This window comes from Hemitrygon akajei, chromosome 5 (genome assembly GCF_048418815.1).
Source record: "Hemitrygon akajei chromosome 5, sHemAka1.3, whole genome shotgun sequence".
Lineage (NCBI taxonomy): Eukaryota > Metazoa > Chordata > Chondrichthyes > Myliobatiformes > Dasyatidae > Hemitrygon > Hemitrygon akajei.
The window spans coordinates 151213920-151225830 of NC_133128.1; the positions used below are offsets into that span (position 1 = coordinate 151213920).

Sequence of the window (11911 nt, forward strand, 5' to 3'; positions counted from 1 at the left end):
ATGTTGTCGATTATTTGGTTCCAATTGATGAATAGATGTGGATTAAGAACATGTGAAATCTAAATATGGATAGACTTTAATTTGTTAGAATGATGCAACTGCTCAAATACAAGAGTAAAGATCTTCTCTGTAATCAGAATCAGGTTTATTAACACCCACATGTGACGTGAAATTTGTTAACTTAGCAGCAGCAGTTCAATGCAATACGTAATCTAGTGGAGAAAAAAATAATAAATGAAATAATAATAAATAAACAAGTAAATCAACTACAGTATGCGTATATTGAATAGATTAAAAGAAACGTGCAAAAGCAGAAATACTGTATATTTAAAAAAAAAGTGAATTAGTGTCCAAAGATTCAATGACCGTTTAGGAATCGGATGGCAGAGGGGAAGAAGCTGTTCCTGAATTACTGAGTGTGTCCCTTCAGGCTTCCTGATGGTGTCCCTTCTTCCTGATGGTAACAGTAAGAAAAGTGTATGCCCTGGGTGCTGAAGGTCCTTAATATTGGACGCTGCCTTTCTGAGACACCGCTCCCTGAAGATGTCCTTGTTACTTTGTAGGCTAGTACCTAAGATGGAGCTGATTGGATTTACAACCTTCTGCAGCTTCTTTTGGTCCTGTGCAGTAGCTCCTCCATACCAGACAGTGATATAGCCTGTCAGAATGCTCTCCACGGTACAACTATAGAAGTTTTTGAGTGCATTTGTTAACACGCTAAATCACTTCAAACTCCTAATAAAGTATAGCCACTGTCTTGCCTTCTTTATAACTACATTGATATGTTGGGACCAGGTTAGATCCTCAGAGATCTTAACACCCAGGAATCAGAATCAGAATCAGGTTTATTATCACTGGCATGTGATGTGAAATTTGTTAACTTAGCAGCAGCAGTTCAATGCAGTACATAATCCAGCAGAGAGAGGAAAAAAAAATAACAATACAGTTGACCTTCAGTAATCCGACTACCTGTAATCCAGTTCCTTCGATAATCTGGCACTGATTTCAAATTTTCCACGCAACTGTAATTTCAAATTTCCTGGGCCACCGTACCAATCTGCTGTGCATTGTTTTGGTTGCGCTAGATCTGTTCACATGTTGGCATGCTTTTGTAAGCACAGATAGGTGATTCCTGCTTGTTTTCTTGCATTTATTAATATCATTTGCGTGAGGCACGGCTGCCCAGCATCTGCCTGTCTCGCCCGCCAGCGGCGAGGGAGCTGGCACGCGCTGGGTCGATCCGCTTTCTTGCCCGCCTGCTGGCAGTCGCACACTGCCCTCCGGCGTCGCCCAGCCAGCGCTCCGTTCTCTTCTGCCTACAACCTCAGATCAGATGTGGCGACCCGCTGAATTTACATATTACTAAACGGAGGAAAAGAAACTAATGAGGATTCCCTCAGTAACTGCAAGTGAAGAGGGAAGAACCCAGTGCCGAATCACTGGCTGCCTGGCAGTCGCTTGAAATGTGGTGTATGGGAGACCTTTTTCCGACTTCTGCGTCTGCTCACCCAGATGTGCTGCCACCAACATCAACAGTTTCTGAAGAAACTGTTGTGCCAGTTTCAGCACCAGTTGCTGATGCTTCACTGATTTTTCAAGATGAAGATGTTGATGATCCTGACAACCCCACACTTGCAAACATGTAACTTTGCTTGAAGGTATATTAAACATATCACTTTAGAAGTGGAAGTGCTCAACTGTTCTGTATAAGTTAATTCCTGTACCCTTTATTTTATCTGTGGCTGTACAGTATATTACTTTATTAAAATTTCACTTGCTACTCATTTTATATTTCTGTTTCATTATTACCTAACTTGTACTGATTTACATGATATTTTAAAGGTATGATGAGGCGGTTAGCTATTGCTTAATGTGATCCTTCTGTAATTCGGCATTTTCACTAATCCGGCACTCCGCAGGTCCCAATGGTGCTGGATTAGTGATAGTCGACCTGTAATAAATAAAATAAAACAATAATAAATAAACAAGTAAATCAATTATGTATATTTAATAGATTTTTTTTTAAATGTGCAAAAAACAGAAATACTGTATACTAAAAAAAGTGAGGTAGTGTCCAAAGCTTCAATGTCCATTGAGCAATAGGATGGCAGAGGGGAAGAAGCTGTTCCTGAATCACTGAGTGTGTGCCTTCAGGCTTCTGTATCTCCTACCTGATGGTAACAGTGAGAAAAGGGCATGCCCTGGGTGCTGGAGGACCTTAATAATGGACACTGCTGTTCTGAGACACCTCTCCCTAAAGATGTCCTGGGTGCTTTGTAGGCTAGTGCCCAAGAAGGAGCTGATTAGATTTACAACCTTCTGCAGCTTCTTTCAGTCCTGTGCAGTAGCCCCTCCATACCTGAGAGTGATGCAGACTGTCAGAGTGCTCTCAATGGTACAACTATAGAAGTTTTTTGAGTGTATTTGTTGACATGCCAAATCTCTTCAAACTCCTAATAAAGTATAGCCACTGTCTTGCCTTCTTTATGGCTACATCAATATGTTGGGACCAGGTTAGATCCTCAAAGATCTTGACACCCAGGAACTTGAAGCTGCTTACTCTCTCCACTTCTGATACCTCTATGAGGATTGGTATGTGTTCCTTTGTCTTACCCTTCCTGAATTCCACAATCTTACTGACAGTGAGTGCCCGGTTGTTGCTGCTGCACCATTCCACAAGTTGGCATATCTCGTTCCTGTACACCCTCTCGTCACCACCTGAGATTCTACCAACAATGGTTGTATCATCAACAAATTTATAGATGGCATTTGAGCTATTCCTAGCCACACAGTCACGTGTATATAGAGAGTAGAGCAGTGGGCTAAGCACACAAACCTGAGGTGCGGCAGTGTTGATCATCAGCGAGGACGATATGTTATCACCAATCCGCACAGATTGTAGTCTTCTGGTTAGGAAGTCAAGGATCCAGTTGCAGAGGGAGGTACAGAGGCCCAGGTTCTGCAACTTCTCAATCAGGATTGTGAGAATGATGGTATTAAATGCTGAGCTATAGTCGATGAACAGCATCCTGGAATAGGTGTTTGTGTTATCCAGGTGGTCTAAAGCCGTGTGGAGAGCCATTGAGATTTCATCTGCCATTGACCTATTGTGACGAAAGGCAAATTGCAATGGTTCAGGTCCTTGATGAGGCAGGAGTTCAGTCTAGTCATAACCAACCTCTCAAAGCATGTCAGTGTGAGTGCTATCGGGTGATAGTCATTAAGGCAGCCCACATTATTCTTTTAGGCACTGGTATCATTGTTGCCTTTTTGAAGCAAGTGGGAACTTTGGCCCGTAGCAGAGAGAGGCTGAAAATAAATACTTCCGCTAATTGGTTGGCACAGGTTTCCAGACCCTTACCAGGTGCTCCATTGGGACCTTCTGCTTTGCGAGGGTTCACTCTCTTTAAAGACAGCCTAACATCGGGCTTTGACACGGAGATCACAGGGTCATCATATACAGTAGGAATGTTCACAGCTGTAGTTCTGTTCTCCCTTTCAAATCGTGCATAGAAGGCGTTGAGTTCATCTGGTAGTGAAACATTGCTGCCATTCATGCTATTGGGTTTTGCTTTGTCGGAGGTAATGTCTTGCAGACCCTGCCAGAGTTGCCTTGCATCCGATGTCACCTCCAACCTTCTTCGAAATTGTCTCTTTGCCCTTGAAATAGCTCTCCGCAAATCATACCTGGTTTTCTGGTACAGGCCTGGGTTGCCAGACTTGAATGCCACAGATCTAGCCTTCAGCAGACGACATACCTTCTGGTTCATCCATGGCTTTTGGTTTGGGAATGCACAGTGAGTCTTTGTGGGCACACATTCATCCACACTGGTTTAAATGAAGTCAGTAACAACTGCAGCATACTCATCCAGGTTTGAAGATGAATCCCTGAATACAGTCCAGTCCACCGATTCAAAGCAGTCCTGTAGGCACTCCTGTGCTTCCCTTGTCCATACCTTCTTGGTCCTCACTGCTGGTACTGCAGTCTTTGGTCTCTGCCTATACTTAGGGAGTAGAGGTACAGCTCGTTCATTGGATTTCTAGAAGTGAAGGCATGGAATTAACACAGTAGGCATTCTTGATGGTGGTGTGGCAATGGTCCATTGTGTTGTTTCCTCTGGTATTGCAAGTGATCTGTTGATGGTAGTTGCTTAGTGATTTTTTTTTCAGACTGGCTTGGTTAAAATCTCCCAAAACGATGGTGAAGGCGTTAGGGTGCGCTGTTTTGTGCACGTTGATCCCATTGCTCAGATCATCTAAAGCCTGCTTGAGGTGGAATGTAAACTGCTACCAAGATGACCCAGAGAACTCCTGTGGTAGGTAAAAAGGATGGCACTTTACTGCTAGATATTCCAGTTCTCGTGACTCTGTGCAAGGAACTTGAGCATGCAAGATCTCATGGAAAATGGACAATCTTCACACAGCACTGGACATTGCTGGATCTGTGAGACTGCATAGCTACTAGCTGCATCTCTGTTTCACCAGTGTCATTAGTTAGTATTAAGACTGCTTGCAGCATCTTTTCAGATGCTACATGGATTTGAAAGAAGAATTTGGCTCTACATATTTTAACCAATTTAGATTTGTTTTGGTTTTCAAGAGAAAATGTTTTAAGTGTGTGAATATGTTTTATATTTAAACATTTAAATTACTTCTATAATTTTGACCAAAATATTACCATGCTTGAGTGAATAGCAGCATATAATTATAAAATATACTGTATATCCAAAGATCAAATCAAGTTCCTAATCTTTAATAAATTGTCATATTGTGAACAGAAAGGTGAACAATGTTAACATCAAAATATCAGATTTGATTCTGTATGCCACTCTAATACAGAGCAGGTTACAATTCATGTGAAGCTGTTCCTCTAAGCCAAGATTGGCTATTTAGGGAACTTACTGATATATTCTACTCTTTTCCCCACAGCTAAGAAAATGCCAAAAAATGATCCACAAAATCCAGCAACTGCTGCAAGAAATCGAGGGGTAAATCTTCAAGAAACAAATCAGCAGAGCCAACGGGGTTGCTGTGGCAATTAGCAATAGTATTTGGGCCTCAAACAACATGAACAATTCAAACTATGGATATTGGAGATTTGGCTTCGTTTTTATATTATTGGCACACATTGCTGTGCTAATTCCTTTTATTCTTCACCTTGGACATCTGCATGAGTCATTTTTCTCACAGCTGACTACAGGTCTCTTCTCTCTATCCTGTAGAAAGTAAATGATGTAAATAGTATGAGAAATCATTATGTAAAGGTTAGTTACTCACCCTTTTTGCCACTAGTTTCAATGAAGGTTTCCTTTGTAAATTTAATATTGCGGAGGGAGAATATTCCCTTTGTGTTTCCTGATCTCCCCAGTCCCAAAGTCTTCCTTGTCAACTAATTTTAATACAGTTTATGTACAATAAGAATACAGATTCCTAAAGTTTTCTGTAATATTCTGCATAAAATCTGCTTATTTAGCTGCATACTTTCACATATAGTTTTAGCTTATGGGGGAAGGGCAATGGTGCAGGTGTTGCAGCTTGGGATTAAATAATCTTGTACAAGTTAATTATGGGAATCTTTGAAGGTTGTGCTAATCCTGATTACCTGGGCTCAGTATTATAGAAGTTTGACAATTTTATGTTTTTTGCTTTTTTTTGGTTTGAAAACTTGGCAATGGTTAATCTATTCTGATGTACAGGAGAAATTGTTAATATAGTGAACAAAAATATTATTTAGATCAGGATTATTGATATCATGAACTAGTCTAAGGAAGCTATTGGGCAAATTGTTACAGATATGTTAAATATTTTTGTGCTGCTTAGAGTAATCTTTTTGCTTTGCACATGTTATGTATTCTGAAGCCATGAATATTCCTCTCCCTGTAACTGCAAGGAGTGGGATTTTCTGCTTTGTATGGTCTGTTTACAACACAATATAGTTTGGGTAGATATTATTTGTGAAATGTATTCATCCATTTGTGTAGAATTGAAAATATTGCTTAAATCCAAGTTTCCAAATGTGTATTAATTGCAGGATATCCTTGCATTTAGGATAGTGTGGTGGTAGATTATAAGTGATTTGCAACACTGTTAAAATTGATCATTTAAAATGATGAGTCCTTTCCTTTCTAAACCCTTTAGACTGTCATATGTATAAACACAAAACTGTCCTGTTTATTTTCTCTAAGATGTCTTCAAGACCAAAGCCTTTTTGATTCTTAGACATATAAATCTCCCTGTTTCTTTCTCAGCACAGGAAGGTGCATCAGGCATGTGATTTCAAAAGTATAAAAATCCAGAAAGGTAGTATTGCTGATGCTCTTTTATTGATCAACTAGATTGGCAGAGAAAGCAGGAACCAACTTAAAGGGATTTGTAACCAAGCACTCTTTTCTGCTTAAATTGCAATAGGAAAAAAATCCATTAATGGATTTAGAAGTGCTGCAATGAGATAGACCATTTAAAACCATGCACTTCAAGTCATTTAACTGGAATAAAGCAAAATCAATAAAAAATCCTTAGTTACTTCTTAGAACTTTGAAACATTACCACTGAAACAGTGAAGGTTGCCACTTGCATTTCTGCACTTCAGTGCCTTGAGTTGTTCAAATTAGTGTATGACTTCAATACCTACAGAGGAACAGGAGTAGCCTGTTTAGCTTTTCAAGTCTGTTGGTTTAATGATCCTTGGATACCCCTGTCCCAAATTTCTTGATGCATTTAGTTAAAAATTTATTGCTCCCTGATTAAAAAAATTCTGCAGAGGAGATCCAAACTTCTATCAGCTATGCATATAGTTTCTTAATTTGACAACTGAAAAGTCTGGAAAAAAAACATATATATATATATATATATATATATAATTGAACTACTGAAAACATTTTAAAAATCCAAGAAATATAACCCTAGAATCAGTAATCTCATGATTTAACTGATGGAGTTAGGGATCATATGGTTAGAAAACATTTTTGTGAAGTCCTTAATAATATCTGTAGATGTTTCCTGTGGATACTTTTCACCTTTTCTTAGAAATTTAGCCTATTTTGTCTGGCTTGACCAACTTTAAATCAAAACTAGATTACTGAAGATCTGAATGTTTTGAAGATGTTCAGTTATTTTTTAAATAAGTTTACAACAAAGCATGTTGGGTTACTAATTATCTAAGTATTGTGCTATTTTCCAGTCAAAAATATCAGTTTCTGAATCGAGAACTTTTTAGAAGATTGCCAGATCATTCTCACTGCTGGGTAAAAACTATGTTGTCCTGAAGATCTGAGAATCTTTGGTGTCTTTTTAAATCTTTCTTATTATTATTTTGTTTATTTGTGTGACTTTGACTTAGTCTTTCATTTAGCTGTCCTCTTCCATAAAAATGTACAATAGTTATTCAACATGACTATCATTTTCTTGTATTCAATTGTATCATAATTATTTGGGAAATGTCCACTATGTTCATCGATGCCTTTTTCCCTCATGGAGTAAAATGTTGATTTTTGATAGCTGTTGCAAGTTTCCTCTCACCCTTCCATTTTGGAGCTATATCTGTTTTGCTCCCTGTTTTTTTGAACCTCTCCCAAACACCAGTATTTTTATTCTTTATGAACATATATTTTGATTTAGTTTTATTTTGTATAATTCCTGTATTGTAAGATTTTTTCAGACATTGCTTTGACCTCTGAACATTTCTTTCTGAACTTATATTAATTAATTTATTTGCAAATTGTCTCAGATTATCATTGCATTTTAGTTACATTACCTACCCTTTGAATCTTTGTATCTATTGCATCTATTGGACACTTTGTATCTGTTGGACACTAAATTGAGTTTGATTGCCATTAAACAAACATTTGCAGACAGTTAGATTGTTAACTAATCAGCCCCAAATGACTAAATCTAATATTGGCTTACTCCTCTGTAGGTTATAAAATGTGTCACTGAAGAAATTAAGTACCTTTTTATAGTGGAGTTAGTTTGCTTACTTATGTGAGAATTCAGATTACCTGTTACAAATCAGTTTTTTATACTCTTTTAATTTCTGCATTTTACTACTTCGTGATTGTTATCATAAGAATGGGAGGGAGGAAGGAAGGCCGATGTACCATTCCAGTTGTAAACTAAAGTTCTTTTCTGTCGCTTAAATTCTATCTGTAAAGTCATTAATGTCTGCTATATATTTTATCTTTTTCCATCACTAAAGTAATTTCATTCTTAATTAATAAGGTTACTCTGCCTCATGGACAATTATCCTACTTTTTGCACAGATCTTAAAACCCATATTGAGGCAGGGATGATTAGTTCACAGTAATTTAGAGCACTTCAACTATTAATGAAGTTTCATCACAAGTTATATAAGATCCCATGTTGGTCATTGTGGATTTGGAAAGAGATGGCATGGTTGCGATAAATAACTCTTGGTATGAAGCTCAGACCTTGCCTTCTGCAATGAACAGCACTGCATTAATATTTAATTTCATTGCAGTTGCCCAGTGTCTCTTGAGGACATCAGAAGAAGGCCATTTAAACCATTAAGGCTGTTCACCAGTCAATTTGATAGTTACTGATCTATACTTGAACTCCATCTATCTCTCTGGTTTAAATCCTTTAATACCACCAAGCTTTAATTGCCTGTGAATCTTTATGTAGAAAATGTGCTAATTGATTCTTCTCCTGAAATGTTTGATATGATTTTATGGTTATGGCTCCTCTTTCTGAATTCCACTAATAACAGAAACAGTTTCCATTTTAAACATTATAAATTCAGTAATGCATTGATTATACTGAAGAGCAAATGTAATGATTCTAATGTTAGGAAAATTAGGATAAGTTCTTGTACAAGTGGAATTTCTGAGTCATATATAGTGAGCTTTCAGTTTCTGGTGTGTATTGAGTTGGTTGTGGTGAAGATGATGCCCCAGGGTAGAATAGGGAGCATTGTCTAAGAACCCTATGGCATCACCAGTGAGTAGAAACAGCTGTTAATGGCAGGATTTGGATCAGCTATGATGCTGCATGATTAAGTAGCTCACTAACCTAACTTTCAAAGTTGTACAGAGTGCCAGTTAGTTTGATGTGTGCTCCCAATCCTGTTTGAGGAATTGTTTCCTCTCACAAATCACTGCCTATGGAGCAGAGGTGGTGATCTTAATGAATACTCATAATCAGGAAAACAGCGTAGTGAAATTTTCATGGAGGAAAAATGCTGAATAATAAATGTTCATCCAATTGTTTCTAGCTTATTCCCCATATTGAGTGCATATAGTTATTTTAAAGAACTTTATTTTCATTTGGTGTATATGCTACAGTGGATATGTTATAAAATATTTGAGAATAGTGTATAGTTTAAGATTTTTCCAGAATTGTGAAGCAAAAAGATTACTATCTACGTCAGATTATTTTCAAGCTAGATATTATTCTTGAAAGAAACCCAAACAGCTGTATTTGTTAGATCTTTTAGGGCAGTGTTGACTTCCTTTAGACCATATGTTTGTTTTGTTTTAGCTAAAGTTAGCATTACACAGATTACATCAGGTAATTGTCCACTTCAGCAGAACTTTATGTATAAAAATAATCCAGCTGCATTGAAATCGTTTTTTTGATCTGCACTTTGCTAGATTTTAACATAACCTATGATTGGGTGCTTCAGGATGTCTTGGTACACTTTGGGAGGTTTTTGATTCCTAAGTACCCTTGTGAACCCTTGGGCTAGATTGGGCTCGTGTGGTACGCCGTGTGATCAAGTAGTTCATAGCTACTGCTTGACTAAGCTTATGCACAAAGAAAACAAAAATGCTGGAGGATTGTCCAATTTATGAAACTGTAGCCCAGCATCAGAAAGCAAGGCAGAAAGTTGGTGGCAGTGGTGGGAGAGCCAATATGTTTCCACCATTTTCAAAAGATGGAAGAAAAAATTTTCAAAACTGTGTCTTCAATTTATTCTTGCGCAAATGAAGGATATGTGTGTTAGACTCGTCATCCTTTGCCCTAATGGAAATAAGTGCTGTAATTTGAGGACAGTTTGAAAATAAACACTATATATACTAACACACTAATACTGTCTTGAGTTCACTTAATGTGGAACTGATTTTGTAAAGATGTTTTGGGTTGTCATTTTTATTGCAATAAATAATGCATAAACAGAACTGTGGATTAAGCAAACTGCTGATAATATTAAGGTTATGTTTAAAGATAAATAAACTTGGAATTAACTCTGCCTTCTAAACATTCTTTATTATTACTGATGGAAGCTAGAGCAAAACTATTTCCTAGTGGAAGTATCAGATGAAAATGAGAAGCTGAATGCATCGTTAATTTTAGACAGGTCTCCTCTTCTCAAATGTAATGATCATTGTATTAATATCAGGTTGTTCTTCTGCACTTCTGTTTGTTAACACTTCAGATAAATTAATTTTGATTGGAAAAATCAGAAATTTGTTCAAATTGACTTGAAGCCCTAGTAGTGTAAATGTTTTCTATTTTCTAACAAGTTTCTGCACATTAAACTATTATGTCCATGCAGCTTGCTACTTGTAGGAGATTTTATATATGCAAGATACTATAGATACTATTTCATCACCATGGGACATCTCAGACATCTGGTGTAATATTAGTTGTGTTTGGGTAGAAGCCATACTTTGGGGGGCAAGAAAAGCCAATATCAGGATTAGCAAAATGAAATGAATTACCTAATATTTTGTATTGATTGTGGAGTTCTACAACACAGAAACAAGCTCTTCAGACCAACTTGTCCACGTTGATTGAGTTGACTATCTGAGTTAGTCCCAAATGTCTGCTTTTGTCCCATGACTCTCCAAACCTTTCTTATTCATGTACCAGTAGAAATGTCTTTTGAACATTGCAATTCTACATAACTCAAGCCCTTGAGTTCTGGTAACTATTTGGGACTGTGGGCTTGTCCATATCTTCAAAGTAAATTGGTCATTCAAAAGTAAAGGCAGCAGATTTTGACGGTCTGGGAGTGAATTGTACTCAGAAGATTCGCAAAACTTCTGTTTTTAACAGAAGATTTTGAGTGCAATTATTTGGAAAGTAACTCATAAATTGCATGCTTGTTAATCCATCACAAAGACCAATTTCTAATAATGGGTAATTTCTTTTTATTTCATTCAATATCCAACCATTTTAGGCAGGCTCAAAATCATGATTGTTTCCTGGCCTCCATTAGACCATAAGACATAGGACATTAGGTCACTCGTCCCATTGAGTCTTTTCTGTCATTCCATCATGGCTGATTTATTATCCCTCTCAAACCCATTCTCCTGTCTTCTCCCTGTAACCTTTGATGCCCTGAGTTATCAAGAACCTATCAGCCTCCGCTTTAAATGTACTTAGTGACTTGGCTTCCACAGCTGTCTGTGCCAATGAACTCCAGATTCACCACGGTGTGGCTAAAGAAATTTCTCCTTATCTCTGTTCTAAATGAATGTTTCTATTCTGAGGCTGTGCTCTCAGGTCCTAGACTCACCCACTATAGGAAACATCATCTTGACATTCACTTTATCTAGGCCTTTTAATATACAAACCAGCAAATACAGGCTCAGAGTTATCAAATGCTCCTAATACATTAACCCTTTCATTCCTGAAACAACTCTTGTGAACCTCCTCTGGACCCTCTCCAATGTCAACACATCTTTTCTGAGATAAAGGGCTCAAAACTGCTCAATCCTCCAAGTGTGGTCTGACCAATGCCTTTTAAAGCCTCAACATTACATCCTTGTTCTATTCTAGCTCTCTTGAAATGAATGCCAGCATTGCATTTGTCATCCTTACCGCCTTCTCAACCTGCAAGTTAACCTTTAGGGAACCCTGCACAAGAATCCCTTAGCAGCTCTGATTATTGAATCTTTGCCCTGAATAGAAAATACACTGGCCTTTATACTTTCTACCAAAATGTGTG

At 37.6% G+C, this 11911-nt stretch overlaps 1 protein-coding gene across 1 annotated transcript in view; it reads left to right on the top strand.

The window, feature by feature from the left end:
* The window catches only part of rab5b (RAB5B, member RAS oncogene family), a 65570-nt gene extending 55363 nt beyond the window's left edge, over positions 1 to 10207 (top strand). The window contains exon 6 of the mRNA XM_073046876.1: positions 4930 to 10207. Coding sequence (XP_072902977.1) covers positions 4930 to 5042 — 113 coding nt within the window. The 3' untranslated portion in view covers positions 5043 to 10207. The remainder of the gene's footprint in view (positions 1 to 4929) is intronic.
* Positions 10208 to 11911: the final 1704 nt, after the last annotated feature.